We start from the raw sequence: 18,776 nt of genomic DNA, 5'->3' as shown, positions 1-18,776 counted from the left end.
CTAAGGGGTGCAAGTAGTGGGGTCTCCATGTCATAAGGGGTGGTCATTTAAGGCCTCTGGTATCATGGTTGCACCGTGTGAAGCGTCTCAAATAAGTTTCAAGGATTAACCTACGCAAGGGGAATGCGTGTGCATGACAAAGTTGTAGGAGAGTTTATATTTGCTTATCGTTGCCTGAATAAAACATAACTCCAACTAGTGAAGCTCTAAAAACCAATTCTGAACTACCAACACTCTTTTAGAAAATTGAAGTCAATAGAGAAGTAACAATAGAGGGGCACGAGGGTTTCTGACGGAATAGATCGGAAGAAGAATGAGATTTGAGATCAAAAACTTAGAGAGAGAGAGAAACTAGGCTTAGAGAGAATGAGAGAATGAGTTAGAGATAGAAGATGAGACAATTTTTTTAGGAGAGAGAGTGCCTCATGGGGCTATTTGTAGCCCAACAGGGTTGAGCGCCCCGTGCTGGGTATCCTCTCTTAGTTCATTTCCTTCAAAACCATGTTCTGGGCTCATTGTTTTTCAAAATCACTTGCAAATATCATTGGCCTTCGATGGTTTTACAAAAAAATGTGAGAATTTTGAATATTTTATTATTTATTATTTTTATAATTTCTATAAATATTATTTATTTTTACCAAAATAGCCTTGGTTTGATTCCACTTAACCAAGTTGTCACTTGAGTTATGAAAATTACTTTTTTACCTCTTTGTGGTTTTGGAATTTACCTAAATATGTCACAGTGGTGATAAATTGCCATTTTACACCTTTATAATTGAACTATTTTCTTGAAACTACCTTTAAAATTATTATTTTACCTTTAGATAATTTTATTATTTTCTATAATATACCCATGAGTTATGAAATTACTATTTTATCCCTAAACAATTTAAATATTTTTTAACATATATTCCTAAATTTTGGATCTAAATTAATATCCTGTTAAAAATATTTATTTGCATATTATCCATATCTATTGAAAGGATCCAATCACTATTTGGGTATGGATCTGGGTCAATATTCAGAACAAAGAATTTAGATTCTTGTCTCCCTTAATTTGATCGAGTTTTTGGACCTCGAATCTCATTCAGATTCAACTTAAATTCAATGGGGTTCAAGTTAACTTCAAAAATCATAAATCAATAAAATAATTTATTAAATCTTAAAAAATTTCAGGTATTACAAAGAGTCTTTGTCGTCTGACCTTTTGCAATTCATAGTCTTTGCCATTAAGAGTCATGATTGTAGGAACCTCTAGCATGTACCTCGTATTGGAGTAAAGATCTATAGATTTTGAAGGAAAATATCCAAAAACATAAGATCCAGCATTTGAAATAGAGGCAGATCAAGGTGTTGAAGTATCCGGTGGATCTCCCCAGAAATATAAGGCAATCAAAGGCATTATTGTGGAAAGAGAATTGTATTTCTCCACTTTCCTAGGCAAGAAATTGCCAATTTACATCCACCCACTTTCACCATTTTGACTTCTTATTGGGTGGCCCAAGAGGGGCAGACGTAGTGGGGTGGGGCCTTTGTGTTTGATTTTCATGGGGCTTCGCCCCTCTGCGTAAGCCAATGTGTATAGGGGTGGGGTGGGGTTCAAGATTAAAACCTCCATCCCCCGCGGGGATGGATTTTAACCTCCACCCCCGCCTTCATCCCCGTTTCATGTCCTCCATCCCCGGTTCAAACGGGGATGAGGCGGGGATATTGCGTGGAAAAGTGATGGGGACGGGATGAGGCGGGGCGGGGCGGGGAAAAGTGTACGTTCATCCCCGAATGGGGATGCATTTTAACCTTCGCCCCTGCCTCCATCCTCATTTCATGCCCTTCATCCCCGGTCCAAACAGGGCGAGGCGAGGCCCCGCTTTCCTCCGGTCCACTGTCATCCCTAAATGTGTAGCATAGGCCCCGAGGGCAGGAGTTCTAGTCTCAAAGTTTTATACTGCTGACATGAGGACCATAGGTATGGCAAGCTGAGCCAGCACGACCAGGTCTTGGAGCTGGGTGAGGTTTCTTTGGGTTATAAATTCAAAAAAGGAGTTCTTATTGGGAGGCTAGCCTATGCCACTCAATTCGTTCACACCATTTAAAGTTCCCTATATAGGGAACACGATGCAAGTGTGGACACACCACATTATTGTGATAAACAGTATTTTTTGGGTGAACATAGGCAGCTAAAATCTCGTGAGATTTAAATGTTTTTTTTATGAATTTCACATTTTTTGGGAAAAAATGAAAGGCTAAAATTTGAATAAAAAAAGAACCAATCTTAATTAATTTTGACAAACATAAAAAAAATTTTTAAAACTCAGGTCGGATTGACCGACTGACTTTTAGGTCCACATTTTTATCTCATTATCCTGGAAATTAGAATGGAGAGTAAGTTCGGGTCAGGTTGGATACCAGACACAGATCCGACCCATTGGTGGCAAAAATGATATGTTTAACACCTCTGAAAAATACGTCATTACTGACATCGTGGATGAAGATTGCGCAAGGACACGTGTCATGTTGCCCCATTCACAAAAATGTGTCCCGGTTCATTGTATCTTGTTCATATTGAGAGAGAGAGAGAGAGAGGTAGGTCTGGAGGAGAGATAGAGAGATGGGTCTGGAGTTCGATTCGGCGTTCCTGCAGGCGGAAGAGCACCGCCCCAAACGGCGCAACGACGGTGAGGCGGCGGAGGAGGAGGGTGGAGTGCCGCTCATCGACCTCTCCTCCTGGCCGGTCTCCGGCGAACTCGCCGAGTTGGTGGGGAGGGCGTGCGAGGAATGGGGGTTCTTCCAGGTGGTGAGCCACGGGGTCCCATCGGAGGTCCGGCGGAGGGTGGAGGCCGAGGCGGCGGAATTCTTCGGGCTGCCATCAGAGGAGAAGCGGAGGGTGAGGAGGGACGAGGAGAACCCGCTGGGCTACTACGACACCGAGCACACCAAGAACGTGAGGGATTGGAAGGAGGTCTTCGACTTCATCGTCAGGGAGCCCGCCCTCATTCCGACGTCCCACCTCCACCACCACCACCACGATTTGCAGGAACTCAACAACCAGTGGCCACAGCACCCGCCTGGGTTACGGTGAGAAATTTAACGTCAATATAAAACTATGTCAGGACGAGATTATAACGTCAAAATCTCAGGTGTTTTCTTGCGTTTTTTTAGTGGGAGTACATGAGAGAAGTATTTATTAGAGAAGTGTTTCCTATTGTTTCCAATAACCAGAGAAGCTTGTGAGGAATATGCTCAAGTCACAGGAAAGCTAGCATTCAAGCTTCTGGAGCTCATCTCACTGAGCTTGGGATTACCTGCAACTCGTTTGAACGGTTACTTCAAAGATCAGACCTCCTTCATCCGACTCAACCACTACCCTCCCTGCCCTTCCCCTGAGCTCGCTCTCGGCGTAGGCCGCCACAAAGATGCCGGTGCACTCACCATCCTGGCTCAGGACGATGTAGGAGGTCTCCAAGTTAAGCGAAAGAAGGACGGCGAGTGGATCGACGTGAAGCCGGTGCCGGATTCTTACATCATCAACGTCGGAGATATAATTCAGGTAAAAAAAAAACTAGAAATCTCGGCTCGAATTCTGTAAGATCAGCAGGTATTTGCAGTAATCTGAAATGGGTATCGAGTCTTCTGTTCAGGTTTGGAGTAATGACAGGTATGAGAGTGTAGAGCACAGGGTGGTGGTGAACTCAGAGAGGGAGAGGTTCTCCATCCCTTTCTTCTTCAACCCTGCTCACTACGTGATGGTGAAGCCCTTGGAGGAGATGGTGAATGAGCAGAACCCTCCCAAGTATAAGGAGTATAGCTGGGGCAACTTTTTCATGGCCAGGAAGAACAGCAATTTCAAGAAATTGGATGTTGAAAACATACAAATATATCACTTCAAGACGAATTAAGTAGAGCGGTATCTTTATATATGGTGGGAACGCTGAAATGGTAGAGATACAGCGATGCCTTCATCTTAATTAGCACAGGACCAGTCAGCTCTGAATAAGTCGTGTAAAGAACAGAATAGTAGCTCGTTCTATGAATAAAATTTACCTGTGGATTTGCTCTTAACCAGATTGTGTGTGTGTGTGTGGGCGCTTGCACTTGTGCATTAACTCTTTGTTGTTTTTATCATCTCACATGGATGCAAATGTAGAGATTCATCAAAACGAATCATCCCATATCAAAGTTTTGCTTGATTGATCGAATTGCAAGTCATGCGTCTTATCTTTCTCACACAATGAAAACACGCCAAAGTCCGAACACCTCCATAGTTTTCATCTATTATTGCTTCGAGTCATGGTGTGCAATTTCAAACAGGGGACCTTCCCTTATGGGCATTGCCGCTAGTGTAAGATCCTGCAGCACAACCCTCATAAAGACAATTTAGGCGAATGAAAAATCTGAATTCTGGGGATATGGACTTGAGTTTTTAAATTCCAGATACTAGTTGGCAACTTTCAGTGTTTAGTAGTCCCATGTAAACAGCTGTGGGTACCTGTATTGTTCATAGTTGATACAGATGAGAGTCCTTCTCTGGCCCTGCTTCATTTTCCAAATGGGTGTCGCCGAAAGCCTCCTCCACGCTTTTGCCACCTAAGATCTGTTCATTTAAAAAAATGTTCAGCAAATTATTCAGGAAAATCATTTTTTGCATTGCCACCATTTGGTCATGAAATCTAGGACAATGATTGGGGAATTATGCAGTAATGCAGCTTGGAGCATTGAACAACTCAATCTTTTGGTGCCACTTGTAAATTTGCAACTGAAAATTTTTGGCAAAAAAAAAAACCTATGTTATTCAATTTTTTACAAAAGCACCTCCTTTTCTGTTAAGCTGTGATTAAATGTTTGTTATAATTGCCATTTTCCTGTAAAACGCATAATATCTCATAAAAAAACGGAGTTTTATGCCATATTTGATTAAATAGTAGTTGGGGTATAAGGTACGGCTGCAAACGGATAGGATATCCTATCCGAATCTGACATGTTTTTTGGGATATAGATCCTTTAAGTAAAATCTGAGTGTGAATTCAGATAGGATTTGGACTTGTTCAATTGGATCACTTTCAGATTCCGGTCTGTTTCGGATCGACATTTTAATTTTGATCTGAGGTTGATCCGAATCAAAATCCAACTTGAATGCATTTTTTACATGTAAATAGCTTGTTTTATTCACATGTACTTGGGATTCTGATTCAATCTAACTTCATCGGATCTGATTCAGATTCTGCTCTACTGTTTTACATTTTGAATTTGGATTCAGATCTGGACAGGATCTGTCCCGAATCTGACCCATTTGCACCCTTAGTTTTAAGGTTATAAAAATAGAGAGGGTTGTGTATGTTCGCCCCCGATGATTCACTGAATCCCACGTCCGTGTTCGGGGGATCGAATGAGCGCCACGTATTCATGCACATGGGGCTCGTATTCCCGTGTATGTTGACATAACTTTGCATCGGACTCTGGTGCTGTTGCAAAGACTTAATCACCCTTACTTGCTTTTCTTGCCTTGAAATGACGGTTCGAGGAAATGACAAAAATATCCTCCATTCAAAAGTTGTGAAACGACGGGTGGGGAAAAGGACAAAAAAGTCCTCCATCCAGAAAGTTTGATGTTAACCATTTAAAGTGGAGACGTTCGCCTGCGCCATCTGTTGTAACAGTTGCTCCCATTATCAACGCAAACTTTGCCTTCGTCTCCAGTCGAGCTTTCCGCCTTGTTTTTTATCCTGTTGTACAACACACTGTCGCCTTCTCGTGCCTGCCTTGTGTTACAAAACATTCCAGTGTCTTCTCTTCATTTCTGCTGTCGTTAGGCATCATGGAAGAAAGCAATGATTCACAAACATTCCAACCAGTGCCATTAAGGCACCGTGAGTAGCTTTTCATCTCATCATGCTATCGATGAAGAAGGCATGTCGTCTTGTGTGCCATTAAGGCATTGTTTGGTTATTGCAGGTAGATCTTGTTATTACGAAGGTTGGAAACTTATCGATATTTGTAAGACGCTGGGACCTGTTGACAAGAACGCTTGTTTGCAGATGCTAGGAAGGGCCTCTACCCCATCAGGTATCCTACAGTCACTCATCATATGCATTGTATCTCAAACCGCTGTATTAGTAACAGACTCTCGTTTTTGTGAGATACATTTTTGTTAGTTAATATCGATTTGTTTGCTATTATGTTCAAGTTCTTCCTTATCGATTTGTAATTTATTGTGAGATATATTTATCGACCTTTTAGATAGTATGTTTTTGTATCGTTGAGTTGTAAGTTATAAATACTGAACTGCCGTATCGATTTTCAATATCTGACAAATCGCTATATATATCGTTTTGTAAGATATTATATGTTTTGTAATATGTATTTGTAAGATATTTGTACACAGACTTTGAAAACGTTTGGGTGCAGAAACACATCTTGACACGCATGGCGGGGCGATTTTCGCATGCATATCATTGCTCTCTCAGCGACTTCTATTGAACTCGCTTTAGAGCCTCGTGGATATTATGAGAGCGTTATCGTCAACACACATGTACGACATGTTTATTTTATTGGCATGGTAAGCAACACGTCAATGCTCAGCATAAGCAAACATCAAACCGCACTTGCTTTGATACTTTCATTCATTAAATCATTGCTTTGACTTGCGTAACCCTAGTGGTATCCGTTCTTATATGCATCCTGATTAAATCGTAGTAAACCTATGCCGCTTGCTAACGGAAATTGATATATTGCTTACAAAACATTCCACTGTCTTCTTTTATTTGTCGTTGTTGTTAGGCATTAAGGAAGAAAGCAATGATGCACAAACATTCCAACCAGTTTCATCAAGGCGGCGTGAGTAGCTTCCCAACATCATGCTATCGATAAAGAAGGCATGTCGTCTTGTGTGTCATTAAGGCTTTGTTTGGTTATTGCAGGTAGATCTTGTTCTTACGAAGGTTGAAAACTTATCGATATTTGTAAGACGCTGGGACCTGTTGACAGGAATGCTTGTTTGCAGATGCTAGGAAGGGCCTCTACCCCATCAGGTATCCTACATTCACTCATCATATGCATTGTATCTCAAACCGCTGTATTAGTAACAGACTCTCATTTTTGTGAGATAATATCGACTTGTTTGTCATGTTGCTGCAAACACAAATTGATATATTGCTTAAAACATTATTGAGCTTATCATCAGGTTGTAATAAAGGCGATGTATCTCAATCAATAGAAAGATCTGGAGAATTGAATATCTATACTTATGACCCAACTGAAGAATTGAACATCTGCACTAACAATGCACATGAAAAGAAGGGTGCAGGCATTAGACCCACTATTGACTTGAATGTTCCAGTGGAAGAAATGCAATTCAATGATGAGGTAGACTACCATGACAGCGCACATAATAAAAGTGTATGCATCGGGAATGTACACGGAAGTACACTTGACTTCAATGTTCCAGGAGAAGAAATGCAATTCAATAATGATCCTGATTTTGATGTCAGTACACTTAATAAAACCGTAGGAACTGGGAATGTACATGGAATTGCACTTGACTATGTTCCTGTAGAAAGAATGCATTTTAATAACGAAGAAGATGCATATAAATTTTACAATGATTATGCCTTAAAAGTTGGCTTCAGTGTGAGAAGGTTTTCTTGGTCAAAAAATGCACAGGGTGTCTTGGTTAGAAAGACATATGTCTGTTCCAAGCAAGGTTGGAAAAAATCAATGGGAAATCCAACTAGGAGCACGCCAGAATCAAGATGTGGATGTCAGGCGAGATTGGTTTTGAGAAGACATCCGAATGAAAAATTTGTCGTGCGTACTTTAATCAATGATCATAATCATGATTTATCTGCATCATTTATGACTCCTATGCTAAGGTCACATCGTAAAGTAACTGTAGCGCATGCTGCAATGGCTGAAATAGCCGATAGCGCCGGCATTGCACCAAGGAAGACATACAATTTGTTTACCCGCATAGATGGTGGTCGCGAAAATGTGCCATTCACACCTTTGGATCTTAGAAACCACTTGAGCAGGAAGAGGACAAATAACATGAAGAACGGAGAAATATGTTGTTTGGTTCGTTACTTACAGAATAAATCAAGCAATGAACATGGTTTCTTTAGTGCAATGCAAGTGGACGCAGATGGATATGCTGTGAATATGTTTTGGTCAGATTCAAGGTCTAGATTAGATTATGAATGCTTCAATGATGTGCTTGTGTTTGATACTACAGTAAAGATTAATACTGAACAGTGGCCATTTGCGCAGTTTGTGGGAGTGAACCATCACGCACAGAGTTGTATATTAGGCGGTGCTTTTGTGTATGACCAAACCAAGGAAACCTTTGAGTGGTTGTTCAGAGTATTTACACAGGCAATGAACGGGAAGCATCCTGAAACTGTACTTACAGATGGTGATCACGCAATTGCGGCTGCAGTGCTTCATGTGTGGCCAGATGCACATAATCGCCTGTGTTTGTGGCATATCTTTCAAAATGCAGCAAAGAACATATGAAACATATTTATTCAGAATACAGGGTTTGACAAACATTTTACAAGGTGTGTACTTCATAGCGTAGACGAGGTCACCTTTAAGTCAGATTGGAACAAAATGATTAAGACATACGACCTTGCTGACTGTCTGTGGTTACAAAATTTATATATAGAAAAAGAGAAGTGGGCATTGGCATATGGAAGACAATACTTTTGTGCAGGTATGATAAGCACACAAAGAGCCGAATCTATGCATGCCATGCTGAAGAAAACCCTGTATTCATGTTTAACAATGTTTCGTTTCATGGAACAATATGAATTATTTGTAGACGGTCTAAGACAGAATGAGCTTGAACAAGACGTGAAATGCTTCAATACACGACCTCTAACTTTTGGCATGAAAATATTGATGCGACCTGCAGCTCTGTATACACTAACTGTATTTGAATGGATCAAGAAAGAGGTGTTGCATGTCATGAATTGCAAAATAGAAGAACTGGTGCAAACCGAGAATATGCACAAATACCATATTTTTTGTCAGGGCGAAAAGCATCAGGAAAGGCAAGAAGCACATGTCACGTACAATGTCGACAACGGAAGGGTAGAATGTTCGTGAAAAATGTATGAATTCAAAGGTATCCTATGCTGTCATGCATTAAAGGCACTCAATCAAGAGAAGATACAAGAAATACCTGAGTTTTACGTAATGCGAAGATGGACGAGACGCGCGAAGATTGAAATGCTCGTTATGGACAATGCGAGTAAATCTGGTGTTGACGAGAAGTGCCACATAGCCTCCCGTTACCAACAACTGTGTAGGTCATTCATGCATGTTGCTGATTTGGCATCGAGAAGCGAAGAAGGCTATGCATGTGTGAGAAAAGCTGCAACGGAGTTACTTGAAAACGTGGAGTTAATTCACATTAAGTCTGTTGCAGCGAATGAATACCAGCCGAAGATAATGGGATCGAACAACGTAGGTCAAAATCATGTCTCGCTTGACACTCCCGAGAAGTTGCGCCGAAGCGTAAACATTATCTTCAACAAGTCAGTAGTGAACGTTGTTGATTATGATGGACATATTCATGAAGCGCAGGGTATCAAAAGAAAACCTGCCTCTGATCGCAGTCGTCGGAGGGCAAAGGGTGCACTAGAATTGGTTGGCAAGAAAAGGACTAAGAAACAACCAACCTGTAATAAAAAACAACAAAGCCCTTCGAATGAACATGTATGTAAAACATTATATTGCTTCCCATTGCGTGAAGCTTGTCAAATAGCTAACTCGTGTAATGTCCATCATGCAGCAATACTCTGCAGAAGTACCGGCAAACGTTCAAACCTACATTCCTCCCCACCAGATTTCCGGCAACGATCGCTACAGTTTTACAAGGCTTTTGGTATGTAATCGATGTTGCGAGGAGGTATGCATTTCTTGTGAAACTTAATTCAGTGTCTAATATTTTCTCTTTCATGACAGGCTATGATGCAGTCGACAGATAGGTTTGGGACACAGGAATCTCGTGTGGGCTATTAACTTAGTTGTCATGCCTCTTTGCATGACCCGATCTCCACAATGCCGGATTTTTTGAGAGTTTATAGTCGTTTGTCATTGACGACTTGCGGTTCGTGGTTGAATTTGTTCAAATCGATAGATATCGGGTTTTTGCTTCTTCAGGAAGGCGAATGATGACATCACTGTATGGCGATTTGTGGTTATCGTTGAATAACGATATGTGGCATCGCAGCGTAGAACGTTGTTGATTATTGTTGGACAATCAATCTTAGCGTGATGCGAATGATTGTTCAAGTGTGCTGCGATGTGTGGCATCACAGCGTAGGACTGTCAATCACTGTGCTGCGATGTCACAGATTGCTATTCAACGATAACCACAAATCGCCATACACCTCCAGTCAACTTCTTCTCCAGCAAATCTTTCGCGTTCCCGACACCTCCACTTGCCTTTTGAAATCATTATTGTTATCTTGTGAAAAGTTGTATCCATATATTATAAATAAAAGGCTAATCAATGTGTATTTTCCAACGGATACCCATAAATGTTTGAGTTGTCGTACAGTATTCATTGATCATGTTGGTTGAGCAGTACATCTTTTAGGTCATAAATAGTCGCACAAGCACTGGAAGGTGTGTTTGTCTTCTACTTCGTGAACCAACAACAACCAAACCGACGGTTCCTTCATAAACCTGGAGATCCGCCCTCGAACATAGAAAATTGTAGTCGGTGAGGCAGACGAAGACAGCTACACGACCAACAATGGCGAATCATGGGTATATTGTCTACACATAGTTGTTATCGTCGCGAAATTTTTTTCCCGTCTTCCCTTCCTTGCGGAAGAGAGAAAGAGGAAAAACGCTTTCGCGCTTCAAACTTGACCGGATTTGGAAAATGTTTTGAAATACTCGCCTCCGTTTTTTTTAAAATTGCGGGAAAATCCATGGGATGGGGCTCGACCTGTCGGTACGAGGTTCGACCGTTCCTGCCACCTTTAACAGGGGTAATCGAACCAAGGACCAAAACTATACTTGACTTAGTTAAATCGTCGAAGTTATGTTCTATCCTAAATGCACAGAGAATTCAGGCATGTGCTATGAGGTTTTGGGAAAATGCAGCTTGGGAAAACATGATGTATGCTTGGAAAATATTTGGAGTTGAAAAGATTCTCTCAGGAAAAAGATGAAAGTCAATTTCTCAGGAAAACTCATGTGAAAAAAAGGGTTTTTGAAGTCACGGGAAAGTTCATGAAGTTGTGGGAAAATCATGAATGGTTGAAAATCCTGGGAAAATGGAAGTGATTCTTGAGAAAAGATGAACCTTTTGAAAAGGAAAACACTTCTTAGGAAAACTTGGACTTTGAGAGTTTTTTTAGGAAAATGATGGAAGATTTATAGGAAAACTCATTGGAGAAGGAAATTCAAAACTTGGGGAATCGAAATCCTGGGAATTTTACCTTTTGAAATACTTGGAAATCGATTTTGGATCTTGGAGAAAGATTGGAAAACTCTTTTGAATCTCTTTAGAAAATATCATTTTCCAGGGAAAACTGTGGAGAAACTTGTCTTTGGAAAACCGATTTTGAAAAATCCTTAGAATTTCTTGAGAAATCGATTTCTTGAGAATGAAGTTTTCTTGAGAAAATCTTGAGAAAATCAATGATTTCATGATGCAAATGACATGAGTGAATGAATGCACTTTGAAAAGATTTTCTGAGGAATTGGTTGGAAAATGTGCATTAAGTCCAAATAAATCCTTTACATATTCTGACTGTGGCCATGAATATGTTCAGAACTTAGTTGATTTGATGCACATGATTTTGAAAACTTCGGAAATATGATGTGCATTTTAAGATAGCCTAAGAGTGTAGGCTCAATGTGACTAGTAGAAAGATGATGGATCTGGGTCTTGTCCATATTCCGACTAGGGCCGTAAATATGGATTCCTCCGAGTTCATCAACTCCCTAAGAGTTGGTGCACGTGCCATTCGTGAACATCCATAGTGCTTTTGAAATAAGATGTATGCATCACATAAGCAGGATATTTGCATAAATTCAAACTATATGATATGCATCCTAGTCTAAGCAGGAAATTAACTCTCTTATTCCAAAATTTACGTTATTACATCACTAAATAAAGGAACTAAAAGAAATTTGCAGACTTCAGCTCCTTCTTTTGATTGTTCCTGCCAAACTTGAAATTGGGTTAGCTCAAATATGTGGGTTTTTCCAAGATTTTCCAATAATATTATAAAATTATTGGATTTAATTGGATATAAACCCTATTCTCATGCTTCCTTGATATTTTGAAATGATGAAAATGCTATAAATTCAGTAGAAAACAGTTTGAAATTCGGAATTGGTGGTCAAAATGACCAAAATACCCCTAAAATTAAAGTTACACCTTTAAAATCAGGGGTTTTTGAAGGAAAACTTGGTAAAACTGAGATTTCGAAATTCAAATTGAATCAAATGATGATGAAATGCAGTAAGAGACATGATGACATACTGCTAAACACACTAAGGCTGTAAAATCAGAATTTGATATTTTGCAATTTATCAAAAATAACGATTTTCGCTTGTTTTTCACTTGGATTCGGGTCTTGCGGGACCCTGTTTTGGTATTATGGCTAATCCGAACCTCAAATGGATTCCAAATTGCACCAAATTCGGTATGAGGCATCTACTTACTTTGATAAACAACCTAGAATGCTAAAAATCACGAAATGATATGATTTAAATGCTAAAATTCAAAGAAAGTCCTAAAATGGTGGATTTTGCCTATGGATCCGAACCAAATGCAATACCCAATATGATAATGCAAGATTTACACCATGGAAACTTATGATATTTTGCAGACTGCTAAAAGACCCAAAATGGAACATTTTTGGTTTTTACAGCCTCGGGATTTGAGCCATGGTGAGTTCGGCAACAGGGATTTAGTTCTGACAGAGGTACAAATCACCCTAATCTGATGTAAAATGCTAAAAAAATATAAAACAGTCATGGAAATTTATGAAATTAATCAGAGATACTCAAAACACCTACATAAACAACTTTCATGTTCATGACTTGGGCATTTCATCAACGGAAACACAGATAAAAATATAACTATTCCTGCCTAAACTAACAGAACAGACAAATGTAGCAAAACAGGGAATTGACAAAAAAAATCTAAAGCAGGTATCAACACGGTTCTAAAAATCACAGGCTTTCAGATGCAAACATAGGACATCTCGGACACAACTTTCACTTTTTACAGTTTTGGATTTGGATCAACACACAAAGAGAAACCACAGCCCTAAGTCGATCCAAGATCTCAGAGGTTCAAATTAGGCTCTGACACGTGTCCCAAACTCTCGGATTTTTGTCAGACATTTAAAAAAATCATAAAAATCTGAAAAAATCATATTAAAAACTAGACATTCTTCCGAGTTCAGAACAGGTTTCGGATTGAAAATCGGATCTCCCATTAGGGATATATCGATTTTACAAATCTGCAAATGATTTTCAAAACGCATCCCGGGTAACAAAACCCGACTTGTCATTTTGAATATTTACCACAGTATACAAATTCAAATGCCTCCGAATTTTTGGCAAAGTTTCAGGGACACCTCAGGGCGCATTCCGTAATTTTTTGGGGATTTTTAATAAAAAATAAATGCATGAAATGACGTGTGTACTGACTGACAAAAACAGAGACCTACTGAAAATAAGCAGAATTGAAATAAATGCTAAATTAATCCTAATTAATTCATGAAATGTACTAAATGAATGAAATAAAATGCAGATTAAATCTAGCTAACTACATGCATGTTAAAAATCATCAAGGAAGCATAATTAAACGTTTTTATATATGTCGTTTTATGAGAATAGCTCAATTCATCTCTCGGATGAGCTCTTTCTTCAAACGACTCCCGATTCGAATTATGGAATCAAATTAATGGGGAAAGAAGTGCACATTGTTTCGTTACACAGCGTAGGAGCTCTTGAAAGGGGCGGCTATCACGAGCTTCCTTCGTCCTTCACTCCGAGCTTCGGATGGTTCACCAAAATCGAGCTATGTTTGAATCGGATTGGCCACTGCACGAACTTTACTCCACCTTCTCCAATGAGCCAAAGGGGGCACGATTTCCAAAGTTCAAAATCAGATTTTAAGGAGGCTAGGTCGGATTTTCAAGTTCACAAAATGGTCTCCAAAGATGCTCTCCTCTCTTGGGCGTGGAGCCTTATTTTTATAAATTTTCTGAAAAAATTGAATTTCAAACAGGCTCAATCTGAGCCCTCCATGTGGCGCCATCTCAGGGGGTGCTCTCTTGGAATTTGAAATTCGAACTCACCTTTTGTAGGGAGTCCTCAGGTGGCGCCACCTCATGGTGGGCTACCTTTATGAAAAATAAAATAAAAATAAAAAAAATGGAGCCAAGTGGAGTCCTAGAATGGCGCCACCTCAAAGGTGTTTGACACATGTCAGAAGGACAGAGCAGTGGGCTCAGAAGGCGCCACCTCAGAGGAATTTGAATTTTGCTTTCTCTGGTGAAAGGAGATCTGGACATGTGGCAGTCCAGGATGGTTCCAAGTGTCAGCCTGCTGGAGAGGTTCTTCAGATGGCGCCACCTCATAGGGGAATTCAAATTTCAAATGGAGGTTGGCCCTGGAGGATGGACATGTGGCACCACCTCAGAGTGGCTCCTACAATGCCATGTGGCAAGAGGGAGGAAAAGGAAAGAAAGGACATGTGGCGCTCTCATAGGCCATCTGGGAAATCAGAGCTCAGGATTTTCGCCACCTAGTGTCTTGTTTGAATTTTGAATGGTTTGCTTTTTCTGAAGAAGGCCAGGAGTGACATGTGTCTCCTACTTTTCTGAAAAAAGTAGGGAGAAGACATGTGTCCTCTACTTTTTCTGAAGGAGTTAGAAGGAGACATGTGTCACCTACTTTTTCTGAAAGAAGCAGAAGATGACACGTGGCAGAGGGGAGAGAAGGAGGGCCAGGACATGTGGCGCCATCCCAGACAACATGGAAAAGGTAGAAGTTCAGGATTTGCGCCACCTATGAGGAGATTTGAACTTTTGAATTCTAGTTTTTCTGAAGAAAGCAGAAAACGACACATGGCGTCTACTTTTTTTGAGAAACTGAGAGATTGCCATGTGTCCTCTGCAGGAGACACACTCCAGATGGCGCCACCTCAGAGGAGACAAGCTTACTTTTTCTGGAGGGATCTAGGAGTGACACGTGTCTCCTACTTTTCTGAGAAAAGTAGGGAGAGACATGTGTCAGGCTACTTTTCTAGAAGGAGTAAGAGGTTGACACGTGTCCCCTGTAGGAGACACACTTCAAGTGGCGCCACTTCAGAGGAGACAAGCTTCACTTTTCTAGACAGGACAACCTATGACACTTGGCATCTCCTGGTGTTCTTTGGAATGACACATGGCGCTGGATGGATAGGGTGGATACTAGCAGATAAATGGGATGACATGTGGCGGCTTCTTAGGATAGCCCTCACACTGACACTTGTCATGGAAATGGGAGGAGAGAGAAAAGACAAGTGGCACCAATCCAGGGGACAAGGCTCCTATATTTTTGGGTTTTTTTCAAAATTCAAATTTTTCAAAAGAAAAGCTTGTGTGGCACCACCTCAATGTGGGTCCCACATTGCTTCTTTATTGAAATAAGGATAAAACAACGAAACCTCTTTTTTGGAATTTTTATAAAATCTGGACTAATTGGTAAAACAGGAAATTTTGGAAAGAGTTGGCCCCTGTAGGGTGATTTTGTAAAAGAAAGATATTTGAAATTGTCAAAAAGGGCAAAATCTGAGGTGAAGTGACTGAAATCCATATTAAAAACTATCCAGATCGTTTTCCTGAGAAAATATTTTGAAATTCAGAGCCCTGGGGGTAAAATGGGAAGAATTGATAATTTTGAAGACCCAGGGTTTTGAAATCAATTTTGAAAAGAGTTGAAATTCTAATCTGGATTGAAAATTTTGAAATCAAGAGTTCTGGACCTCGAAATGACATGCTGTGCAGCGCAGTGATTTGAAATGCTCATGCAATGATATGCAATGTCATGTCTTATGAAATGCAATCTTGAACCAAGACTTGGAGCTGTCTGTCTCCTGTCAGGAGTAAAAAAAAAAAATTTTTTTTTTTGAACATCTGAGTTAAAATTAGAGAGATTTTGAGAGTTTCAGATGAAATTTAGACTTTTGCAAGGTCCGGGCTTAGAAAATGACCATTTTGCCCTCCGACGATTTCAGAGGTTGAATGATGAGGTTTGGTGGAGATGTAGGGGAGGTGAGTGAAAATTTGGGGTGTTTACAGATGCCCCTCTTTGCTGCTAAGCCGGCTCATGGCCGAGCTTAGTGGCAAAGAAAAACACACCAAATTTGGGCTATACATAAAAAAATGCCTCAGTTAGAAGGATCTGGCTGGGTGTGAAGAAATTAGCCCGAGGAAGATGGTAGATATGGAACGAAGAATGAAGAGGAAAGATTTGCTCTATGAGAGCAAAGTTCAGGTTTATGCCCTTGACCTGGATGGGACAAAAATACCTCGCATGGAACGAAGCTCAGGTTTGACCCTTATCTTGATTGAGGAATGGAATATCTCCTCGAAATGAGACTCAGGTTTGTACCCTTAACCTGATCGGGCGGAAAATGAAATACCTCTTTGATTGAGGCTCAGGTTTGTACCCTTATCCTGATCGGGCGGAAAATGAAATACCTCTTTGATTGAGGCTCAGGTTTGTACCCTTATCCTGATCGGGCGGAAAATGAAATACCTCTTTGGATGAGGCTCAGGTTTGTACCCTTATCCTGATCGGGCGGAAAATGAAATACCTCTTTGGATGAGGCTCAGGTTTGTACCCTTATCCTGATCGGGCGGAAAATGGAATACCTCTTTGAATGAGGCTCAGGTTTGTACCCTTATCCTGATCGGGCGGAAAATGAAATACCTCTTCGATGGAGGCTCAGGTTTGTACCCTTATCCTGATCGGGCGGAAAATGAAATACCTCATTGGTTGAGGCTCAGGTTTATACCCTTAACCTGATTGGGCAGAAAATGAAATGGAATCCTCGAAGGAAGAGACCATGATGGAACCTTCGGATTTTGCATAGTAAATCCGATAGGGGTTTTACAAAAGGAAGGAAAATGGGATCCCTAAAGCTTGAAAAGGGATTGGTTTTGGGCATCTCATTGCTGAGACTAAAATCAGCTTTTGAAATTGCCTTTTGCGAGAAAATGATTGGTGGTTCGACCTCGAACCGAAATGGGACTGTCTATGGTGGGGCAGTGGGGACACAGGGAAGTGTGCAATCTGAGAGTTCATGCTCTCAACGAAGGGAAGGAATCAAGTCCTTAAGAGGGATTTAAAATTGGTGTCAGGATGTATCAAAAAGGGACATCAAGCTCTCACTTCACGTCAAGATAGCTACAAAATATTGTCAAAATATTGAGAATTTTATTGTTGATTCAAAATATTTGAAAATGTTGCACATTTTTGCAAAGATATTCTTTCTTTTCTGCCCAAAGCATTACCTCCAAACAAGGTTCACTTTGTAGAATCGAGACTTGAAATCCAAATTGCTCGCAATTGACCTTCTTCAAGGAAGTTATCAATTTCCTTGATATGAGCAGGAAAGAGAATTTGATGTTATGAAAGCAATTGATGAAAGAGTATTGATAATAGAATTTCACAAATTTAAAGAGGATTCTTGATAAATTTGGCAGTTTGATATCCTGAGGGCTTCTCTCATGATGATCTTTCTGCACTCTTTTGACTCTCTTGTGTTTTGGCTGCATTCTCCTTTATTTTGAAGATGTTCTGACTTTTTCTCTCTTTCTTTTTCCTCTCTTTCTCTCTTTTGGGAAGGGTACGTCACAAACTCCTTCAACTTGGAGATGTTTCGATCCTTCTTGGATGATGGGTTTGGAAACTAGAAGTTAGAAATTGGTTGTTGAAAATTGAATGACCCGAAGGCCGAAATTGGATGACCTGACGGTCGAAATTGAGAATTGATTGACCCGAAGGTCGAAAATTGGAAATTGATTGACCCGAAGGTCGAAAATTTGGCAATTGATTGACCGAAAGGTCGAATGTTGGAAATTGGTAATTGAAATTGAGAATTGGAAATTGGGTGACCTAGAGGTCGAAATTGGAGAATTGCCTGATTTGAAGATTTAAATTGGAATTTGGAGGTCAAAATGTCAAATTTGAGCAATCGACAGACCCTGAGGATCAAAATGACTTGTATCAACAAGGGAGAATGATGAGTTCGAGTCAGAGCTCGAATAAAATTCAGAGATCACGAGTCGGAACCCAGATCAACAGAAGGAAATGAAGTGCTCGAGTAAAGGCTCGAGCAACTAAAGAGATATCGAGTCGGAACTCGATCAACGAAAGAAAATGAAGAGCTCAAATCTGAGCTCGAATACATACAGAGATCTCGAGTCGGAACCCGGATCAACAAATGAAAATGATTGAAATAAAAGCCCAAGTCGGAACTCGATTTTCTGAAAAATTGGGATTTTGAAAATGTGCCAGTTTGAGTACTGGATTTTGAAATAATACCAGTCCGAGCGTTGGGTTTTGGTTCAGTATGGATGATGACCTTTTAATTTTAAATCTTTAGGAATTGTGATGGGACTATTTGTTGAAATCCCAATACTGACCATATTGTTGCTCATGCAGTTGAATGCAAATGAACATGAATTGATGCTTATGAATGCACATGTGCATGAAATGAGGAACTTGTTTATCCTGCCTGCGTATAAAAC

General features: G+C 40.3%; 1 protein-coding gene across 1 annotated transcript; it reads left to right on the top strand.

Moving 5' to 3' along the window:
- Window positions 1–2,578: 2,578 nt before the first annotated feature.
- Window positions 2,579–4,059, top strand: LOC149835106 (fe(II)/2-oxoglutarate-dependent dioxygenase 4-like). The gene is made up of 3 exons (XM_090010404.1): window positions 2,579–3,075; window positions 3,220–3,547; window positions 3,639–4,059. Exons 1-3 carry the CDS (start codon window positions 2,609–2,611, stop codon window positions 3,894–3,896), a joined length of 1,053 nt encoding a protein of 350 aa, XP_089866530.1. The 5' UTR covers window positions 2,579–2,608; the 3' UTR covers window positions 3,897–4,059.
- Window positions 4,060–18,776: the final 14,717 nt, after the last annotated feature.

The sequence above is a fragment of the Nuphar pumila genome, chromosome 6 (genome assembly GCF_984573655.1).
Source record: "Nuphar pumila chromosome 6, dmNupPumi1.hap1.1, whole genome shotgun sequence".
Taxonomy (NCBI): domain Eukaryota; kingdom Viridiplantae; phylum Streptophyta; class Magnoliopsida; order Nymphaeales; family Nymphaeaceae; genus Nuphar; species Nuphar pumila.
The sequence above is the reverse complement of the archived record's forward strand: the minus strand, read 5'-3'. Positions and strand labels throughout refer to the sequence as shown.

Bases quoted from the DNA above. Each gene is read 5' to 3' on its own strand.
- LOC149835106 (XM_090010404.1), top strand. From the start codon at position 2,609: ATGGGTCTGGAGTTCGATTCGGCGTTCCTGCAGGCGGAAGAGCACCGC. The intron at 3,076-3,219 runs GTGAGAAATTTA...TCCAATAACCAG, and splicing joins CAGCACCCGCCTGGGTTACG to AGAAGCTTGTGAGGAATATG. The intron at 3,548-3,638 runs GTAAAAAAAAAA...TCTTCTGTTCAG, and splicing joins ACGTCGGAGATATAATTCAG to GTTTGGAGTAATGACAGGTA.